Here is a 17,842-nt window from a genome sequence, read left to right as displayed (position 1 = left end):
TGTTCTGTAGTTGATTTGGGTATGATTGTGTATGCATAAACTGGTTTGCTGTAATTGATCTGGATATGACTGTGTGTGTATAAATCTGCGTATTACCGTGTATGCATAAAATTGTGTTCTTTGATTGATTTAGGTACGATTGTTTGTGTACAAAACAGTGTTCTGCAAATGATTTGAGTATAAATGTGTATTCATAAAATGGTGTTCTGTTAATGATTTGGGTATGATTCGGTGTGGATAAACTGGTGATCTGTAACTGGTTTGGGTATGGCTGTGTAAGTTTCTTCTTCTTCGTTCGTGTTCTTCAACTCCCTTGTTCACTCATAAGTACACAAGTGGGCTTTTACGTGTATGACTGTTTTTACCCCACCATGTAGGCAGCCTTACTCAGTTTTCGGGGTGGGGAGGGCAGGGGTGCATGCTGGGTATGATCTTGTTTCCATATTCCACCAAACGCTGACATGGATTACAGGATCTTTAACGTGCATATTTGATCTTCTGCTAGCATACACACAAAGGGGATTCAGGCACAAGCTTGTCTGCATATATGCTGACCTGGGAGATCAGAAAAATCTCTACCCATTACCTACCAGGCACCATAACCAAGATTCAAACTCGGGACCCTCAGATTAAAGTCCAACACTTTAACCACTCGGATTGTGTCAGTATAAACCAGTGTTCTGTTCACAATTTGGGTAATACTGTATACAAAATAAAATGGTGTTCTGTTAATGATCAAGGTATAATTGTGCATGCATAAAACAGTCTTTTGTAACTGACTTGGGTAGGACTGTATATATGGGAATGATTTGGGTATGACTATCTATAAACTGGTGTTCTTTAATTGATTTGGGTATGGTTATGTTTTCATAAGCCAGTGTTCTATTACTGATTTGGGTATGATTGTGTACATGCATAAAACAGTGTTCTGTTAATGATTTGGGTATGATTGTGTGGGTATTTTCTGGTGTTTTGTAATTGATTTGTGAGGTATCTATATAACGTCATAATCAATGAGTAAATTGTGCATGTATGTGTTATCTATGTATGTGTGCGTGCAGGTGCATGCATGTTTGTGTGTGTGTGTGTGTGTGTGTGTGTGTGTGTGTGTGTGTGTGTGTGTGTGTGTGTGTGTGTGTGTGTACATGTGTAAATATGTGTGTGTGTATGTGTATGAGCGTGTGTGCGTGTGTGAATTGTGTTTTGGTCTGGTGTGGCGTGGTGTGGCGTGGTGCGGGGTGTGTGTGTGTGTGTGTGTGTGCGCGCACGCGCATGTATGTGTGTGCGCGCACACACACGCATGCATGTGTGTGTGTGTAGACGTGCATGTATGTATTTGTGTGTACACATCCACATATGAAACTGTCTGTTGTGTATATATGCCTATGTGAAGAAGCTTGTACAAGAGTAAATGAGAGAGGACAAACAAATGATGAACAAAATCTTTTCTCTTTTTTTCAACAGAAAAAGAAACAGTGAACAAATTAACACCACAGATTCACCGTGATCGTGCTGCAGTTTGCATCATCTTTGTGGCATATCCTGTCAGCATCAGTATGACCAAAATCAACCACAAGGTTCCTTTCAGATCAATTACTTTCAACAAGGACAAGACCGTCACACACAAATCACACACCTTCTGAACAGAACTATTCTAAAGGCTGCAATGCAACAGTGAGAGAAACAAAGCTAACGACCATTCTAAAGACACATACATGTTGTTCATTATTCCACAATGTCAGGTAGGGAGTCTGAGGTTGACTGAAGGTCCAAAACACATTGTGTGCTTTACCATGAAACAAGCCAAATCATGACTGTGTCATCTACATGTATAGTCTGTTCCTAGGTATATCACTTGAGTATGGGAAATCACATAACATGTGATGGAATCTTTGATCAGTTCCATAACCCAAAGATGATGGATAGTGAGAATTCTGACTGTGTCATGTCATGTCATTTCAATGCTTTATGAGACCAGAGGCAGAATATGATGGGTCTTCTTTTTCTGATTTCCTATGTAAGACCATGGTGAATATAACACAGCCTTTAAAACATACTTCAGTAACACACACACACACAATCACACATGCACGACATACAGCATCTTTCAAAACACACACACACACACACACCTCTCTCTCTCTCTCTCTCACAGACACACACTCACTAACACACACACACCCTCTCACTCTTGAATGACCACTCAAATGTAAGTGGCTACAAAAAAAAAAGGACACACTGACGCAAGTGCCCCAAGTGTGACAAACACTCTCAGCTTTCCAAAAGCATGGAGGGAAAGAAACCAGTGGATTACCTCCCTGCGAGCCTCCGCTTGTTGTGCCAGCTGCACCAGGAGGGGGGTTGTATGTGATCTTCACCTTCAGCACTGCCTGTTCAGACAATGGGAAGGAGGAAAATACTGTCAAACACACAAAGCATGGAGGCAAATCTGCTGGTTTTGTAATTCTCTGCGTGGGTGTGTGTGGATGTTAAAATAATAAAACACACACACACACACACACACATATATATATATATATATATATCTAAACACACACACACACACACACACACACACACACACACACACACACACACACACACACACACACAAGCAGAGAAACAGCACAACAAAGAATGGCATCACCAACACAGGAGACTACCAAGGCAGGAAGAAAATATGAGGCATGATCAAGAAATGAAAGGGGGGACACACACACACACACACACACACATAAAAGAAAAAAGAATGTGTAATCTTGCAGTTGGCATTCTGATTCAAGTTGCAAGGTGTCAAGTAATGTCTGAACTTTTTCTATGGCTTAGGAAATTGGAGGGGTTTTATGAGGGCTAAGGGGCTGGGGGTGGGAAGAAAGAGATTATGACAAAATCCTTAATCACAGAATGTGGTTCCATAAAACAGGTGACCAAACATACTGAAATCTGGGCTTTCAGTTCTGTGCAAGCTGAATCCTTTAATCAGTGCAGAGAAATGGGATGGCTGTTCATCCACCTTTCATTTTGTCATTTCCTAAAAGAAGGATCTCTACCCCAAGCATCCCCCTTTTTTCCCTCCATCGACCTAGGAACCTGTCTCATGTTTCTAAATGCCCAGTCATGCTATGGCAGAGCACTGTGTGAAGACTAAAGTCTCAGCAACAAAAAGTCTGAAACATCTGAAGCTGGTAGTTTTTGTTATTGGTAGGTACACCAGCCACAGTATAGTCTTCTACTTCTTCTTCTGTATTCTAGGGCTGCAACTTCCATGTTCACTTGTCTCTACTAGTGGGACTTTATGTGCATAAGCATTCTTTCCCCACAACAAATTTCTCTGTATGAAAGTCAGATTGCACTCCATTTGGAGAGGGAGAGTGCCTTGACAAAAGCACAGAGCCACTTTTTTTTTCCTGTCTGCAAGTGTATTACTGTCAAAGGATTTTTGCCAAAAATTACACCTGATACAAGCCCTCCGTTGTTATGGGTTCTTCAACATGCTCCATGGGACATAGGACCTTGGTTTTATCATCTCAACTGGAAGAAAGTACCCAGGACACCACTCAAGTTCGTGGAAGGGTGGGGGAGTAAAAATCCCAATCCAGTGCTGGACTTGAGCCCGCAGGCACTCGCTTCCTAATCAAGTGCATTACTACAATGCCACCACCGCTGCAGTGTGTGGAAAGGTCTGACTTACAGCCAGTGGTCGCTGACTTCCGTCCATCAGCTTCACCTCCAGCTGCCTGGACACCTGTCCTCCTCCCACAAACTGACCCAGCAACACTCGTGCCGTGCCCAGTTGTCTGAAACAGCCAGGTACAAACAGTCATTTATAACTCGCAAAAATCAAACACAATAAAACAACTGAAAGACTACACTTTTTAAAAATAATATTTGCAATGACAGTGACAATAACGATTATGTTGAACATAAAAAGAGGAAAAGAAAAAATGTGCAAAATGTGTTTTTGCAGATTTGTACAAGTGTGTGTACATGTATATATACATGTGTAAGTTCAATTTAATATCCAATCACAAAATGTGACCTGGGGGGATGGGGGTGGGGTGAAGCAAGAATGACTTAACAAAATGACAAATGTAACTGGACAAAATATGTGTTCATGCAAGCATGCACAAATGTCTTTCTGCCAATGGCCTTGTCATGACTTAATTCAGCATGACCAGACAATTTAGACAGAACTCCAGGAGCAATTTGAGCTACAGTCACACAGGCTTGTGGGTAGCTTTGGTTCAATGCTCAGGGTTCAATTGGTAAGGAAAAAACTGCTGACGACCCATGGGCTAGGGTATGTTGCTTTTGTTTCTTACCTTATTACTGCTGTCACAGCAAAATAATGTCCTCTCTCTCTCTCTCTCTCTCTCTCTCTCTCTAATTGATAAGGAAAAAACTGCTGACGACCCATGGGCTAGGGTATGTTGCTTTTGTTTCTTACCTTATTACTGCTGTCACAGCAAAATAATGTCCTCTCTCTCTCTCTTTGGGGATTGGGGGATAGAGGTTGGGTGGGGGTGACAGGGGGGAGGAGGGATGGGTTTGGAGCAAAGGAAGGAGGTAAATCTTACATTTTTTCTTGAGAATTCTTTTATTTGCTTTCAAGGATAGTACAATATCTCTATAAAAAAAATAAAAAAAAAAAAACAAAAAACGAATTAACAAAAAAAGATTTAAAGGCTGGAAATATATATATAAATGGAAGTGTTTTTTTTTTAAATGGTTGGGTGACTGTTTTGGTCTGTTGTTTTTTGTTGTTGTTTTTTAAGCCAGAAGCAATCATGTGTATAAAGTGTTTCATTCCACTCTTTCCTTCAAAGTAACGGAAAAGTAGGGCTTAACAACTTACTGGCTTGCAGCCTTAAGCCAAGGTCAAGTTATTCCGTGCAGGGGTCTTTATTCAAAGTGACCAGTAACCAGGCTATATACATTCATCAACAGCAGTTTCAGCAGCACTCACCTGTTCCTCCCCACTCTCTCCCAGTCAAAGACAGACACTGCCAGCTCCTCATTGCCAGACAGAGCTTGACCCACAAGGTCAAATTCAAAGGTCTGTAGGAAAAAAAAGAGCAAACATCCAAGTCATCTACTTATCTCAAGAACGGTGCATGCATTGTGTCTGATACACACAACAGTTAACGTACATAAAGCACTTATTTTGTACAAGCAAACATGCACACACATGCACTCACTTATGCACACACACACATATATATATCACAGCATTGTGTGTGTGTGTGTGTGTGTGTGTGTGTGTGTGTGTGTGTGTGTGTGTGTGTGTGTGTGTGTGTCCATATGTGCGTGCATATGTGTGTGCGTAATTTTACAATTACACATCCAGAAAATAAACACAGAAAATAAACACCAATGGCCCTACAGCACAGTAAGAGGTGCAGACACCAGAAAATCTCTGATAATGTGTATAGTATTCATCTTTGGACCAAAAAATTAGGTGTCTGAAACATCTGCCTACAACAGCTGCATGACTTGTGATGGTGACACATCCCCAAAGTGTTAAAACAGCACTGATACAAACCTGGTGTCCCAGACACTTTCCCCCACTCTTTGTCTCTCTGTGATTCACTTTTATCTCATTGTACATGGTTATGTGAGTGTGAAAGTGTGTGTGTGTGTGTGTGTGTGTGAGAGAGAGAGAGAGAGAGAGAGAGAGAGAGAGAGAGATTCAATGGAATGGGTAGGGAAGGGTAGTTAATCCTACAAAATACAGACACTCTTTAAATTCAACATTGACACATGGCAGTCAGACAATAAATATATGACAATAAATAAAGATTATAGATCTGGGTGTATTTTGAAAGCTTATGTTTTTGTAATAAATTCAAATTACATATACTGCCAGACCATGTGCGTGTGTGTGTGTGTGTGTGTGTGTGTGTGTGTGAGAGAGAGAGAGAGAGAGAGAGAGAGAGAGAGAGAGAGAGAGAGAGAGAGAGAGAGAGAGAATGTTTGTCATATTCCTGATTAATTTTCATCTCTAACGTGCAAGGCTCAATATGTCTATATTTCCTAAGCCAACCATGAATCTCATATTGATTCACAATAAACCACTAGCTTTACTGACCACCCATAAGCTGGCACTCACAGTTAATTAAAGAAGCAAACACTACCCTCTGTAGGCTGCTTCCTTTGGTGTATTATATTGTTGTTTTCAAGTATGTGAGATTAATGCATACATCTACACCCACACCCATATATTCATATGCACACACACACAGAGCCTTATATCCTAACACACACACACACACACACACACACACACACACACACACACCACACACAACACACACACACTCACACTCGCACACACACACACACACACACACACACACACACACACACACACACACACACAACTTTACTGGCAATTAACTGCCATGAATGATACAAGGTGCCTCATCTCCATACAATACTTACACATCAGTAAACAGTTTGAGTGAAAGAAGAAATGCAAAGAATTAACACTCATCTCCATACAATACAGTGATTAACATAACAGTTGAGTGAAAGAAGAAATGATAATATTAACACTTTCATTCCTTTCCATGAGCCATGATAAGGGGATAAAGGATCGAGGAGAAAACAAAAAGGAAGAATAGTGCATAAAACTGCAGCATCAAGTAGACTGAAACTGTGATAGTAATATGTCTAGGGAAAAGAGGAAATGTTCGGCTGTTTCAACTCTTCCATCTAACTCAATTTTCCATGGGGGTGGGGATGGAGGAAGCATAAATTCACAAACCAAAAGAGCATGTTTGCAAAAGAATTTTACCCTGATATGTTTTCCCCCTCTGTCTTGCTGTTATAGATATATGTAGATTTACTCATGGTACACACAACCACATATTTTCACTGTCACTTATGGAACACAGAGAAAGTCACTGCATTAATTTTAATAATGGCACTTATTTGCCTTAGCTGCCGCCAACCAACAAATATCACTGTACCAGGATTTGCAACAGTCTTACGTAAATCAGCTCATTATCTTTTTGATCTTCCAGGAATTTTGATAATTATAGAGGAAAGCAACAGTAATTAACTGCCCACTGAATACATGATGCTGATTCAGCTTCATAGCAAAACAGCTGGTAATGTGGTATGTCCTACTATGTGCTGATAAAATAATGCAATATCTTAAAATGCCATCAGTGGCAGTACTTCTGGAGAAAAAAAATCTATTTTATTATGAGCATATACTATTTAACAGTATATCAAAATAAACAAAGGATGATAATGACTAAAACTAAAGAAGCAAAATTCACAAGAAAAGAGCACTTTATCACTTCTCCCAAAATCCCTACTGTTGACTGGTTGATCAATGTCTGGCCTGCTAATATGTTTCTTGTAAGTTATTCGTAATGCAAGTGTCTGTTAATGCTATTCTGCATTTAACTCTGTAATGTTTTGCTTTAACTCACTGGTTTTTGTTTTGTGTTTACCAGATGCAGTATGTATTGAACATTTCTATGTATGCTCTTTTCTGCAAGACATTTAAGAATAATAGAAACTAACACACACTGGAATACTGAAGTAAAGTTAACATGCTTTTGTTCTCTTCCAGTCCGTCCTCCCCATCATATTACAAAAACTTTCCCAGTGCCCCTCTCAGCCAATGTAATTGCCTCTTTTACTTTTGTTTTCCCTAATGGTAACATTATGAGACTGACGATGCCAGTGCCTAATTATTCTCATTACTTCAGTAAGCACCAATCCATTCAGAAATTGACATCGCCTGGGGATGTATGTTTTTTTGTTTTTTAGTAGTTGTTGCTGTTTTGTGGGCATGTGCATGTGTGTGCGTGTGTGTGTGTGTGTGTGTGTGTGTGTGTGTGTGTGTGTGCATATATTGGTGTGTGTGCGTGTGTTTCCATATACTGGTGTGTGTGTGTGTGAGTGTGTGTGAGCGCACGTGCACATGTGCGTGTGCATGTGTGTGTGTGTTTGAGACAGACAAACAGACAGAAAAAATGGGACAGAAGAGAGAGATAACCAAAACAATAAATTTGTTTCATGAGGGAAGTGGATTAAGCAAACATGATTCTTTACAATAACATCCAGCCCTCAGGACAAAAAAGAAAAGTTAATTCAAAGTAGCACAAAAACAATATATGTATAACACTACCAGATAATGAGGCAGGGTAAACTCACACCCATACAGATAGATAATTATGCTCATATACATATATATGCTTTCATATTCATACATGCACAATAAATACAAGAAAACAGACAATGAGATCGATATATATATATATATATATATGTATGTATGTATGTACACACGATATATATATATGCACAACAGATACAAACACACAAATATAAAGTATTATACTTAAAATGTAAATGAGCCAGATACACAGAGATGTGTTGTCATTGCTTAACGATATGCATTTCATATGCACAGTTTGAACTCACCACACATCTACAGTAGGCAATGACAAACACGTCTGCCAAAGGATGATTTGCATTTGTGTAAATGTGCCCTTTTGTGACTGTATTTCATTTTCACTTTGTTTTTGTTTTTCTGTGTTTGTTTTTTTCCAGCTTTTTTACTGTCTGCAAACAAAATTTGCACGTGAATGAACCATTTATAAAACAAAAGTACTTTGGGGTGACTCAGTGAGAGAGAAAGACAGACAGACAGAGACACAGAAAGAGAGACAGTGTGTGTGTACAGTGTGTGTGCGCCCACGTTTGAGTGTGGACGCGCACGTGCATTTTGTGTGGTGTATGTGTGCATGCGCGTGTGTATGTGTGTGTGTGTGTGTGCACATGCGCGCATGCACACACAAGCGTGCCTGCCCATGGGCTTGTGTGAGACAGTAAAAGAGTGAGGGCTAATGACATTTGTATATCAATGGGATTTTCTTTGTACATGTTTACACACATCCATATGTATATATGTGCATGTGCATACATGAGGTGGTGAATTTAAGACTATATGAGTGTCTGTATGCATTTTAGTGTGTGTCTATCTGCATTATAATATTATGTCTAAATACTTGATTGTATATATATAATATGTATAAAATCTACTACATCAGCAAAATCCTGTCAGTCACTGACAAGGGCTGGAAGTGACGCACACACAAGCAAGATGACAGTCTTATCACTTGTCAGGCAGGAAACCTTGGACACCAACTACAAGGCCCCTGTGTGGGATGAGCTGGCTACATACATCCTGTATAAGGTAGTGTCACAGGCCTTTGCATCAACAACACAGCCTACCATTACAACACTCACCACACAGATGTGCTAAATTACCTGGCTAGACTTGACACTGTGGTTCAGAGATGAATGATATATGTGCACCACCTTACACTAATAGGACACAGGTGGGACAGTGTTAGTTTGCCGGGTGTGGTACAGGAGCACATTACAATGCATTTGGACCAAGATGTTGGGCAGCTGGCCCTTAATGGCCAAGACATCAACAGATGGTCCACAAGGTGTCGCGCATGATTTAGTTCTTTATTGCGAAGCATGTCACTTGGATCCTTATTTATCTGTTCGCCAAGACACTGATAATCTTGTATGGGTGAGACAGGTGCAACTTAGCCCTTGCATTCCTTTGGGTTGAAAGAGAGAAAGAGAACAAGAGAGAGAGAGAGAGAGAGAGAGTGTGTGTGTGTGTGCGCGCGCGTGCGTGCGCGTGCGTGCGTGCATACATGCATGAGTGAACCTGTTTTTCTTGAGTCAAGTTTCCTTTCCTTTCCCCTGCTCTTGCCCTCCCTTTCTGCACTCCCCCAACACATCAAAACCCAAATGGCAATCAAGCCAAACAACTGAGAGTAAAACATGACACACTACTATAAAAGACATCTCATGATGCATGATTTATACTTCAGCACTGCCATCATAATCATTCATACATCTACTTACTAGCTTCCATAAATCAAGGTACATTTTGACAACCAGTAAAGCAAAGTTAGCATTTGTGGGGTAATGTCTTTAAAATCAAAAGAAAAAGAAAAGTCCAGACAAATGTAATGAATGATAATGCAAAAAATATACTGTCAGTGTCTCTGTGTGTGTGTGTGTGTGTGTGTGTGTGTGTGTGTGTGTGTGTAAGAGGTATGATGTTCCGGATCACATAAACCTTGCCAGTACATGCATCTGGCACACATTTAATTACTTGAGTACACATCATATATTTATGGATGCCTGCAAGTTCATGACTGGGAGGCCCAGACAGGTAAAAAATGTGCACATTATATGTCATGAGCGAGACAGCTGAAACAGTGAAAGGGTCACACACACACACACACACACACACACACACACAAACACACACACATTCCCTCTCATCTGTATAAGTGCAACAGCTACATGGATGATTGAGCCAGTGCCTGCATGTGTATGTGTTTAGATGTTTTAAAGAGTATGCACACATCTTTTGTATGCAAATGCTGTAAATATGGAGGGGCGTGGTCTGAATAACTTTTAAAGATTAAGCCACACCCAATTTCCATTCAATTCAAAATACTTTGTCTGCTTCAACCAAAATAGAAAATTATCTTAAAAGATTGCTTAAAAGAATGCCCACACTCTCACTCAAAAACACCTATAACACAGTCTCTCCTCTCCACTCACCCCTTCCCCTCTAGAGCACACTCACACACCCACTCAGCCCCCTGACTTGTTCCCCTCTCCTGTATTTCCTCCTCTCCCTCTTGGTCCTGTGTACACCTTTTCTGAGTGTGTGTGTGTGTGTGTGTGTGTGTGTGTGTGTGTGTGTGTGTCTGTCTGTCTGTCTGTCTGTCTGAGTCTATGTGTGTTTGTATCATGTGTCTCTGGGTATGTGTGAGTATATATTTATCATGCATGTCTGTGTCTCTCCTCAACAGGGGTCTGTTTTTCTGTTATCAACCAGAAGTGGATCACTGGGCCACACCCTCACAAAAAATGTGTATAATGATAACCAGTCAGGCCTGTGATACCATTGTATCTGGTCTGAGTACAGTAACCTAACCAAGGTCAGCTCCATTGGGGGGTCACCTGTTCCAAGCCTTAGCCTGTTATCTTCTAGCTGTCAAGATCCTGCAGAACACCCACACACACACATACTGTGCACACACAGACACACACAGAATGTGCGCTCTCTCTCTCTCTCTCTCTCTCTCTCTCTCACACACACACACACACAGAGCTCTGGCCAAACCCTCTCCGCCCACAAGGCTCTGCCATGATTCACACTCAAGAAAGAATGTACAATGTGTTGGACTGTCAACACCCTCCCCCACCCCCCACCGCCACCCCCATTATGAAACAGGAACATGACACCATATCTTCCTTTCTGAACAAAGGCCTGGGATCAACCAACAACTGCAAAGCTGCTCACATTACCTAACTTACTGCACTCTGGTCTTACAACCTGCCTTAAAAAATAAAATATGGTGTCATGATGCTCACCACATTGTGCTGCAAATGATTATAACTGAGTCTGTGTGTAATTATAATAGAGTCTGTGCGTAACACCTATGGAAATTTACAGAAACCCATTATTTTTGTGTAATGCTGAGTAAAATTAGTTCTGTCCCTTCAGCGATATTAATGTTAGATTTTGCTCCAATGAAACCTTTTTTTTTTTTTTCAAATACACATTCTTGATTTTCAATTCTCTGAGTTCTCAGTGTGTGCACATGTGTGTGTGTCTGTGTGTGTCTGAGCATCTGTGTGTATCTGTCTGTATTTGTGTGTCTGTGTGTGCATGTATGCTGCATGAGCATGCATGTGTGTGTGTGTGTTTGTAAGTGTGTGTGTGTGTGTGTGTGTGTGTGTGTGTGTGTGTGCATGTGTGTGCATGTGTGTGTATGTGTGTAAATGTCTGTGTGTAAATGTCTGTGTATATTTGTCAGTCAGTTTGTCCCCTTCTCTCTCTCCTCCCTAAACCCTACCTCTCCCTCTCTCTGTAATCAATCATCAGATAACATTTCAAATATAGATGCCCAGGTGTTATTTGCTGTACAGCTGTGCCTCAGCAGACTTTATTATTTGTAGATAAACACACTCCTGACATTATGACATGACATGTGTCAAAACCTTGCTCTTAGTAATACACATTACACTTAAGTTACAGGCCTACACTTTGAATTATACGTCAACATTCTGGATCTGTCTGCCTTTTCTCTTCTATCACTTCCAGTGGAAAGACATAAAATCAAAGACTGCTCTACCCTTTCTGTACATCTGTCAGTGTTGTTACATGACTGAGGTTTCACATTAGTCAAAATCCTAGACATGATCTCTACTGTTTCCACATTTTTGTATTTGCACAGCTGTTGCGATTTTCCTTTTCAGTTGATAAACAAAGGATTCCAAGCATGAACCAAATAGTGTATTTTTCATTTGTTTCACTCTAAGGTGAGTGTGGGTGAATTTCATATAGCAAAGTGTGTGTGTGTGTGTGTGTGTGTGTGTGTCTGTGTGTGTCTGTGTGTGTCTGTCTGTCTGTCTGTCTGTGAGTGAGTGTGCCTGTGTGTGTGTCTGTGTGTGTGTGTGCATATGTGCTTGATTCAGCTGCTGTTCAATAAGCAGTTGTGACTTAAATTTCATGTTGATGCATGCAAGAAAACATGTCAGTCATATTTCATTGTTTCTTTGTTGCTGTGGTTGTTCCTACAGGGAGGTTGCTGTTTTTCTTGTTTTTACTGACAATGCACAACACATCACAACACGACACAAGTCACAAGTCACTGAAAATCCTGGCAGAAGCCTGTAGACAACAATAATCTTAATATATTATGTGCACACACACACACAAATAACCATCCACACATGCACACACACACATATACATACATACATACTATATTTCATTTCATGTCACTTGTCATCAAGAGGCATGCATGCCCAGTACAGATCTTCCAAAACTCTAACTGTACAAAGACTGGTAATATGAAAGCACTGTAACTTTGTAAGTGTAAGTCTGGATCTACAATAATTTGGTCAGGGCAATTAACCCTGCAGAAACCTTTTATTGCTGGTGATTGGTGTGATTAATACAGGATAGCAGCTCAAAAGCGTTAGCCAGTGAACAGTATGTACTGATAAGCATACCATACCCCTGCCCCACCCCTGACACCTCCACCCACACACACACACACACACACACACACACATGCACACACAGAAAACCAAACAGTAAATGGGAGAAGAGCTGAAAAACACAGACAGACGAATGAAGAGAAAACCCAGTGGCTTCATGCATGCACTCACGTGTGCATGTTAATTTGTGTGGTGGTGTACTGTAATATGCATTGGTGTGGTGGCATGGTGTGAGTGTACACAGGCAAGTGTGCTTGTGAGCATGTGTGTTTCAAAAGTAAAAGTACAAGTGTGTAACACATGACTATACTTAAGACCTACCAAACACAGTCAATGGGTGGAGAGAAGGAAAACTAGACTCCAGCAGAAAAGCTATGTAAAGGAGTGTCACAAAAGGAAAGATCCTGTAGGTGAACATACGTGTGACTGAGTCAAGCAACCTGACTTTTCTTCTTTCTTTTTTTAACACAGCTAGTGTGTCCTGTACTGTGCTGAATGCTCAAGAGAAGAATTTGGTTTCTAAAGCTTCAATACATTCCCGTCTAACATGTTACATGTTGGCTGCATTCCACTGTACACATAATAAGACTTAACCAATACACAGCCGTGAGGTGACCCTTGATGTCAGCTGGGCTGTAAACATGAATGGATTGATTTGAGGTATCTTTGTACACACAAAAAATGAAACATTTTGTAGTTTGGCTGTGTGAGAAGACATTGTTTAAGGGAACTTTGTTTCAGTGAAACTGAAAGAGGACGTTGTTTAAGGGAATCCCTCTTCTCCTGAATTACATTTTCCTGCCACTACTAAAGCTATGTCCACTGAATTAAAAAGAAATAAGAGATAATGATATGCCAATGTTTAAGTGAGAGTGTACATTTTGTAAACATGCACTCTTTTCCAATTACCCTTGCCTTTTGTCTTCTTTCTCCTCTGTCACACACATCCTATCATCTGTCCTGAAAGGGTATGTGCAACAAAGGCTGTACGAGGACAAACCACAACTCTTAAACAACGGGATCACAAATTAAGCACAGCGAGAACAACAGTGCATGGGTGACTCGCTCATGATATTATTTCCCTGCTCACCACCAGGCTAGGCCCACACTCTGTTTGTCACTGAGGCAGGGCCAGAGATAGAGGAATGTGAGAGTGAATGCCTGTGACTGCTCAACTGTGACACTGACAGATCTGTCACCTGCTCTTGCCACCTAGCTCTTTCACCCTCTCACCACAACACGAAATGTTGGGAGAGTAAAAAAAAAAAACCCAGTTCGTCTGAGGAAGAAAAATTGCCCTACTGAAGTAAATGATAAACACCTCTAAGATCTGATCCAAGAATAAGAATATGTCATAGACAGACAATAATATAATTCTCTGCACATCATTTGAAGGCATTCAGTTGGAAATAAAATTTTGGTTTTGCTGTCCTTTTTTTTCTCTTCTAAACGACAAAATGGCAACACATTTTATTGACTTCAAAGTTGAGGATGTCACTTACTTTCAAAATGTTCCCAAATGCATTGAAAGAGCAAAAAACCTGATACTGTGAAACCAAAAGAGCAATAGTTGTGGTATAATATCTATAATATCTACCCTCTATTTCAAGTTTTACCACAAAACAGTGCAGCATGTAAAATTCTGGTATGTCACTTTAATTTATCCAGATGAAATACTTCTTTGAACTGATTTAGCAATAGATTGCAATGCCACTGATTGTGAAACCTATTGCTTATCATTAAATGAATTCATGTCACATGAGAGTGTGTGTGAGACTAAACTCTTGTTCAAATGTAAAAAAAACACTACATTCATTTCACTGACTATGAAAAGTAATACAGTAGTTATGTGGATATATGATCCAATATCATCTCTGATCAATGACAAAGCAGTGTCAAAATTGTGCATACATACATGAGGTTGTTGTTGTTTGTTTGTTTGCTTTTTTGTGTGTGTGTTTTGTTTGGTTGTTAATTTTTAGGTTTTTTGTTGTAGTTTTTTTGTTTTGTTTTGTGGGTGTGTTTTTTTTTGTTTTTTTGTTGTTGTTTTTTTTGTTTTTTGTTTTGTTTTCTTTTTTTAATATGACGCTAATACTAATAGTTAATAAACTTTTGAAGAAAGCTAGAAAGAGTTCTAAAAAAAAAAATTTGTTTTAAGCCGACATGCTGATCCTCTGCATTTCTAAGCTGTAACTAAAAGACATGTATTTTTATATGTGTCTGACTTTTCAGACATGTCTGAGTGGGCTTTTATGTATTCGTGACTGCTTTTACTCTGCCATGTAGACAGCCATGCTCTGCTTCCAAGGATGAGCATGCTGGGTATGTTCATGTTTCCAAAACCCAACAAATGCTAACATGGGTTTTTCGGCCCGTGGCCAGCTCCTACCCAGAGGTGAGTGTGCTGTGGGCTTAAATGGGGAGATTGGGACCACACAGTCAAGTGTCATCCACTTCAAGGATGCGTCTTTGGGTGTGTTGCTCTAATTACCTGACCAACACTGCAAGTGTCTGTATCTCTCGGGCCTGGTTAACGCCGGGATATCATTATGACAGAAAGTGTAGAGTACAACCTTGTCATGTAGTCCCAAACCAAAATGGACCTCCATAGCAACATCTTGATCATCATCGTCATCCTCCTCCTCCTTCATCGTCACCAATATAAACAAAATAATCTCAAAGTCTGTGGCCTTTCATGCCCTGCTCTCATGGTGACCTCAGTTTCGATACCCCTCCACTTCCGTGCTTGGGGTGAGTCCTGTCACTGTCGTCAGTGTCGTCAGATTCATGGGGGGCTGTTGTTTGAGGGACGTGGTGGCGGTCTCCGCTCTGGGAGGGACGCTCACTCAGTCTGGCTCCGCAACTAAGCCATTATTGTCGTTAGTAGGGGGCTTACTTAGTAGTTAGTGTCCTAAGTACGTTAAAACAGAACAGGCACCACTGAACACCACTGAAGTGACTCAGCAGCAGTGCAGGGTCTCCTCTGGTGTGTGGCCTCCAGGCGACCTAACATCGATGGTTCCTTGTGGACTGCCGACGCTGGAACTGCGACGGACGAACCCGGGTATGGGGGAATCTAAATGAGCGGCGTGGGAGTAATGCCACTGAAATGGCGCAGATGATGGGACAGCAAAAAAAAAAAAAAAAAAAAAAAAATGCTAACATGGGTGATATGATTTTCAAAAAGCACATATATTTGACTACTGCACAAAAATAAACACAATGGGAATAGAGTCAAGTCTGCATGTTTGTTGACCTGGGAGATTGGCAAAACTGCACAAGCTGACCTGGGAAATTGGCAAAACACGATCTCTACCCTTAACCCACCAGTGCTGATACTGAGACTGAACAAGGACCACCAGGTGGAAAGTCCAATGCTTTAAGTTTAAGCACTTGGTCACTGTGTTTGTCTCATGCTCATGATGATAATGTAAGCAATCTGTATGTAATCAAAATATTTCTATTACTCTAGGTTTCTAAAACTTTCAAGATAACTGAATGATCCCTAATGGTTTTTTGGGTGTTTTTTTTTTATACCAGTGCAATCCGCATTAACTAATTGAAGGATTACTCAGCCAGAATAAACATGGTTTCTAGAATGAGATTACAAAGGTCTCCATCAAGACATTCAGACAGGTAGTCACCTGCATGACATTTAGATTGACTAACAGACCTTTAAATGTGTATACATGTATGTGTGTAAACACACTTTGTGATGCATGTGCTTGCAGAGTTAAATGACTTTTTAATTTATAGAACACTCATTTATTATGATTTATTATCGGAATTCACATGACATATCATTGTGTCTTAAAACAAAGTTTAATACTGGGGCATTTCTATTCCAACGTCACACTTATGTTTATAAATATAATACACTGTAAACAACCAATCTTCTACAAGGATTTGTTGTCATGCATATGAACGAAATCTATTCATTTTATCCCTTCTCACCATACTTTTACAAGTGATCTCATCTCCGTTTCAGACGCGTTTCACACATGTATAAGTACAAACTAGAAAAGCAAGAAACGTTGACATGCCTAATGCCCTTACCTCATCCCACACTGGGTTTAGCTCTCCCTTCACGACTTCGGTTTTCTTTTTCTGTCCTGAAACAAAATGAAAAAAAACAACTTATGTTGTTGCGATAAAAGTACGTAGCCTTATGAACGTCAGACAGGAATCATTTCTAAGAGCTCATTCCATGTTTAACCGGTTTGTTCAATGGGGGGGTGGGGGGTGGGGGGGAATCGTGATGAGCCCAACGAAAAAGACAAATGGCCCTGATGGTATTTACCTTGAAATTCGACTGCGGCGTACGGATCACATTTTCCAAATTTCTCGGGATTCGGAACGTCCGTCGCACCAATGACTTGAACCTGCAGCGACATTGTTTACTTTCTGTTTGTTCACGCCGCACCTTAGTTATCCATTATCGCGTCTGTTGCACTATCGATTTTTGCTTTCACAGCAGCCAACGTTCCGACACACAGGCACACCCCTGTCGTCTGCACCGGTGCGCCCACAGCAACTTTGTGAGTGTAGAATCATGGGAGGCAAGGGAACAAACTCTATTCTTGATGACTATCAAATATTCTTTTCTACGTCCCCTGAAACTTGGGTCAGTGAGTTCGAGAACAAGATTTAATGATGCCATGACAACGATAAGTATCATCTAAAGCCACAACAATCAGTATCATCTACAGCCACAACAATAACAACAAAATGAGTATGGTATGAGTTTCATAGAAAAAAATCTCCTAAA

General features: G+C 40.5%; 1 protein-coding gene across 5 annotated transcripts in view; it reads right to left on the bottom strand.

The window, feature by feature from the left end:
- The window catches only part of LOC143293686 (myoferlin-like), a 106,741-nt gene extending 89,127 nt beyond the window's left edge, over positions 1–17,614 (bottom strand). For 3 of the 5 annotated variants that reach the window (XM_076604845.1, XM_076604844.1, XM_076604847.1), the window contains exons 1-5: positions 17,375–17,614; positions 17,131–17,186; positions 4,967–5,058; positions 3,692–3,797; positions 2,315–2,390 (exon numbers count right to left, since the gene is read on the bottom strand). In XM_076604845.1, coding sequence (XP_076460960.1) covers positions 2,315–2,390; positions 3,692–3,797; positions 4,967–5,058; positions 17,131–17,186; positions 17,375–17,468 — 424 coding nt within the window. In that variant the 5' untranslated portion in view covers positions 17,469–17,614. The remainder of the gene's footprint in view (positions 1–2,314; positions 2,391–3,691; positions 3,798–4,966; positions 5,059–17,130; positions 17,187–17,374) is intronic. The other 2 variants (XM_076604848.1, XM_076604846.1) reach the window with 1 other exon arrangement.
- Between the last annotated feature and the right edge of the window lie 228 nt (positions 17,615–17,842).

This window comes from Babylonia areolata, chromosome 19 (genome assembly GCF_041734735.1).
Source record: "Babylonia areolata isolate BAREFJ2019XMU chromosome 19, ASM4173473v1, whole genome shotgun sequence".
In the NCBI taxonomy this organism is placed as follows: domain Eukaryota; kingdom Metazoa; phylum Mollusca; class Gastropoda; order Neogastropoda; family Buccinidae; genus Babylonia; species Babylonia areolata.
The sequence above is the reverse complement of the archived record's forward strand: the minus strand, read 5'-3'. Positions and strand labels throughout refer to the sequence as shown.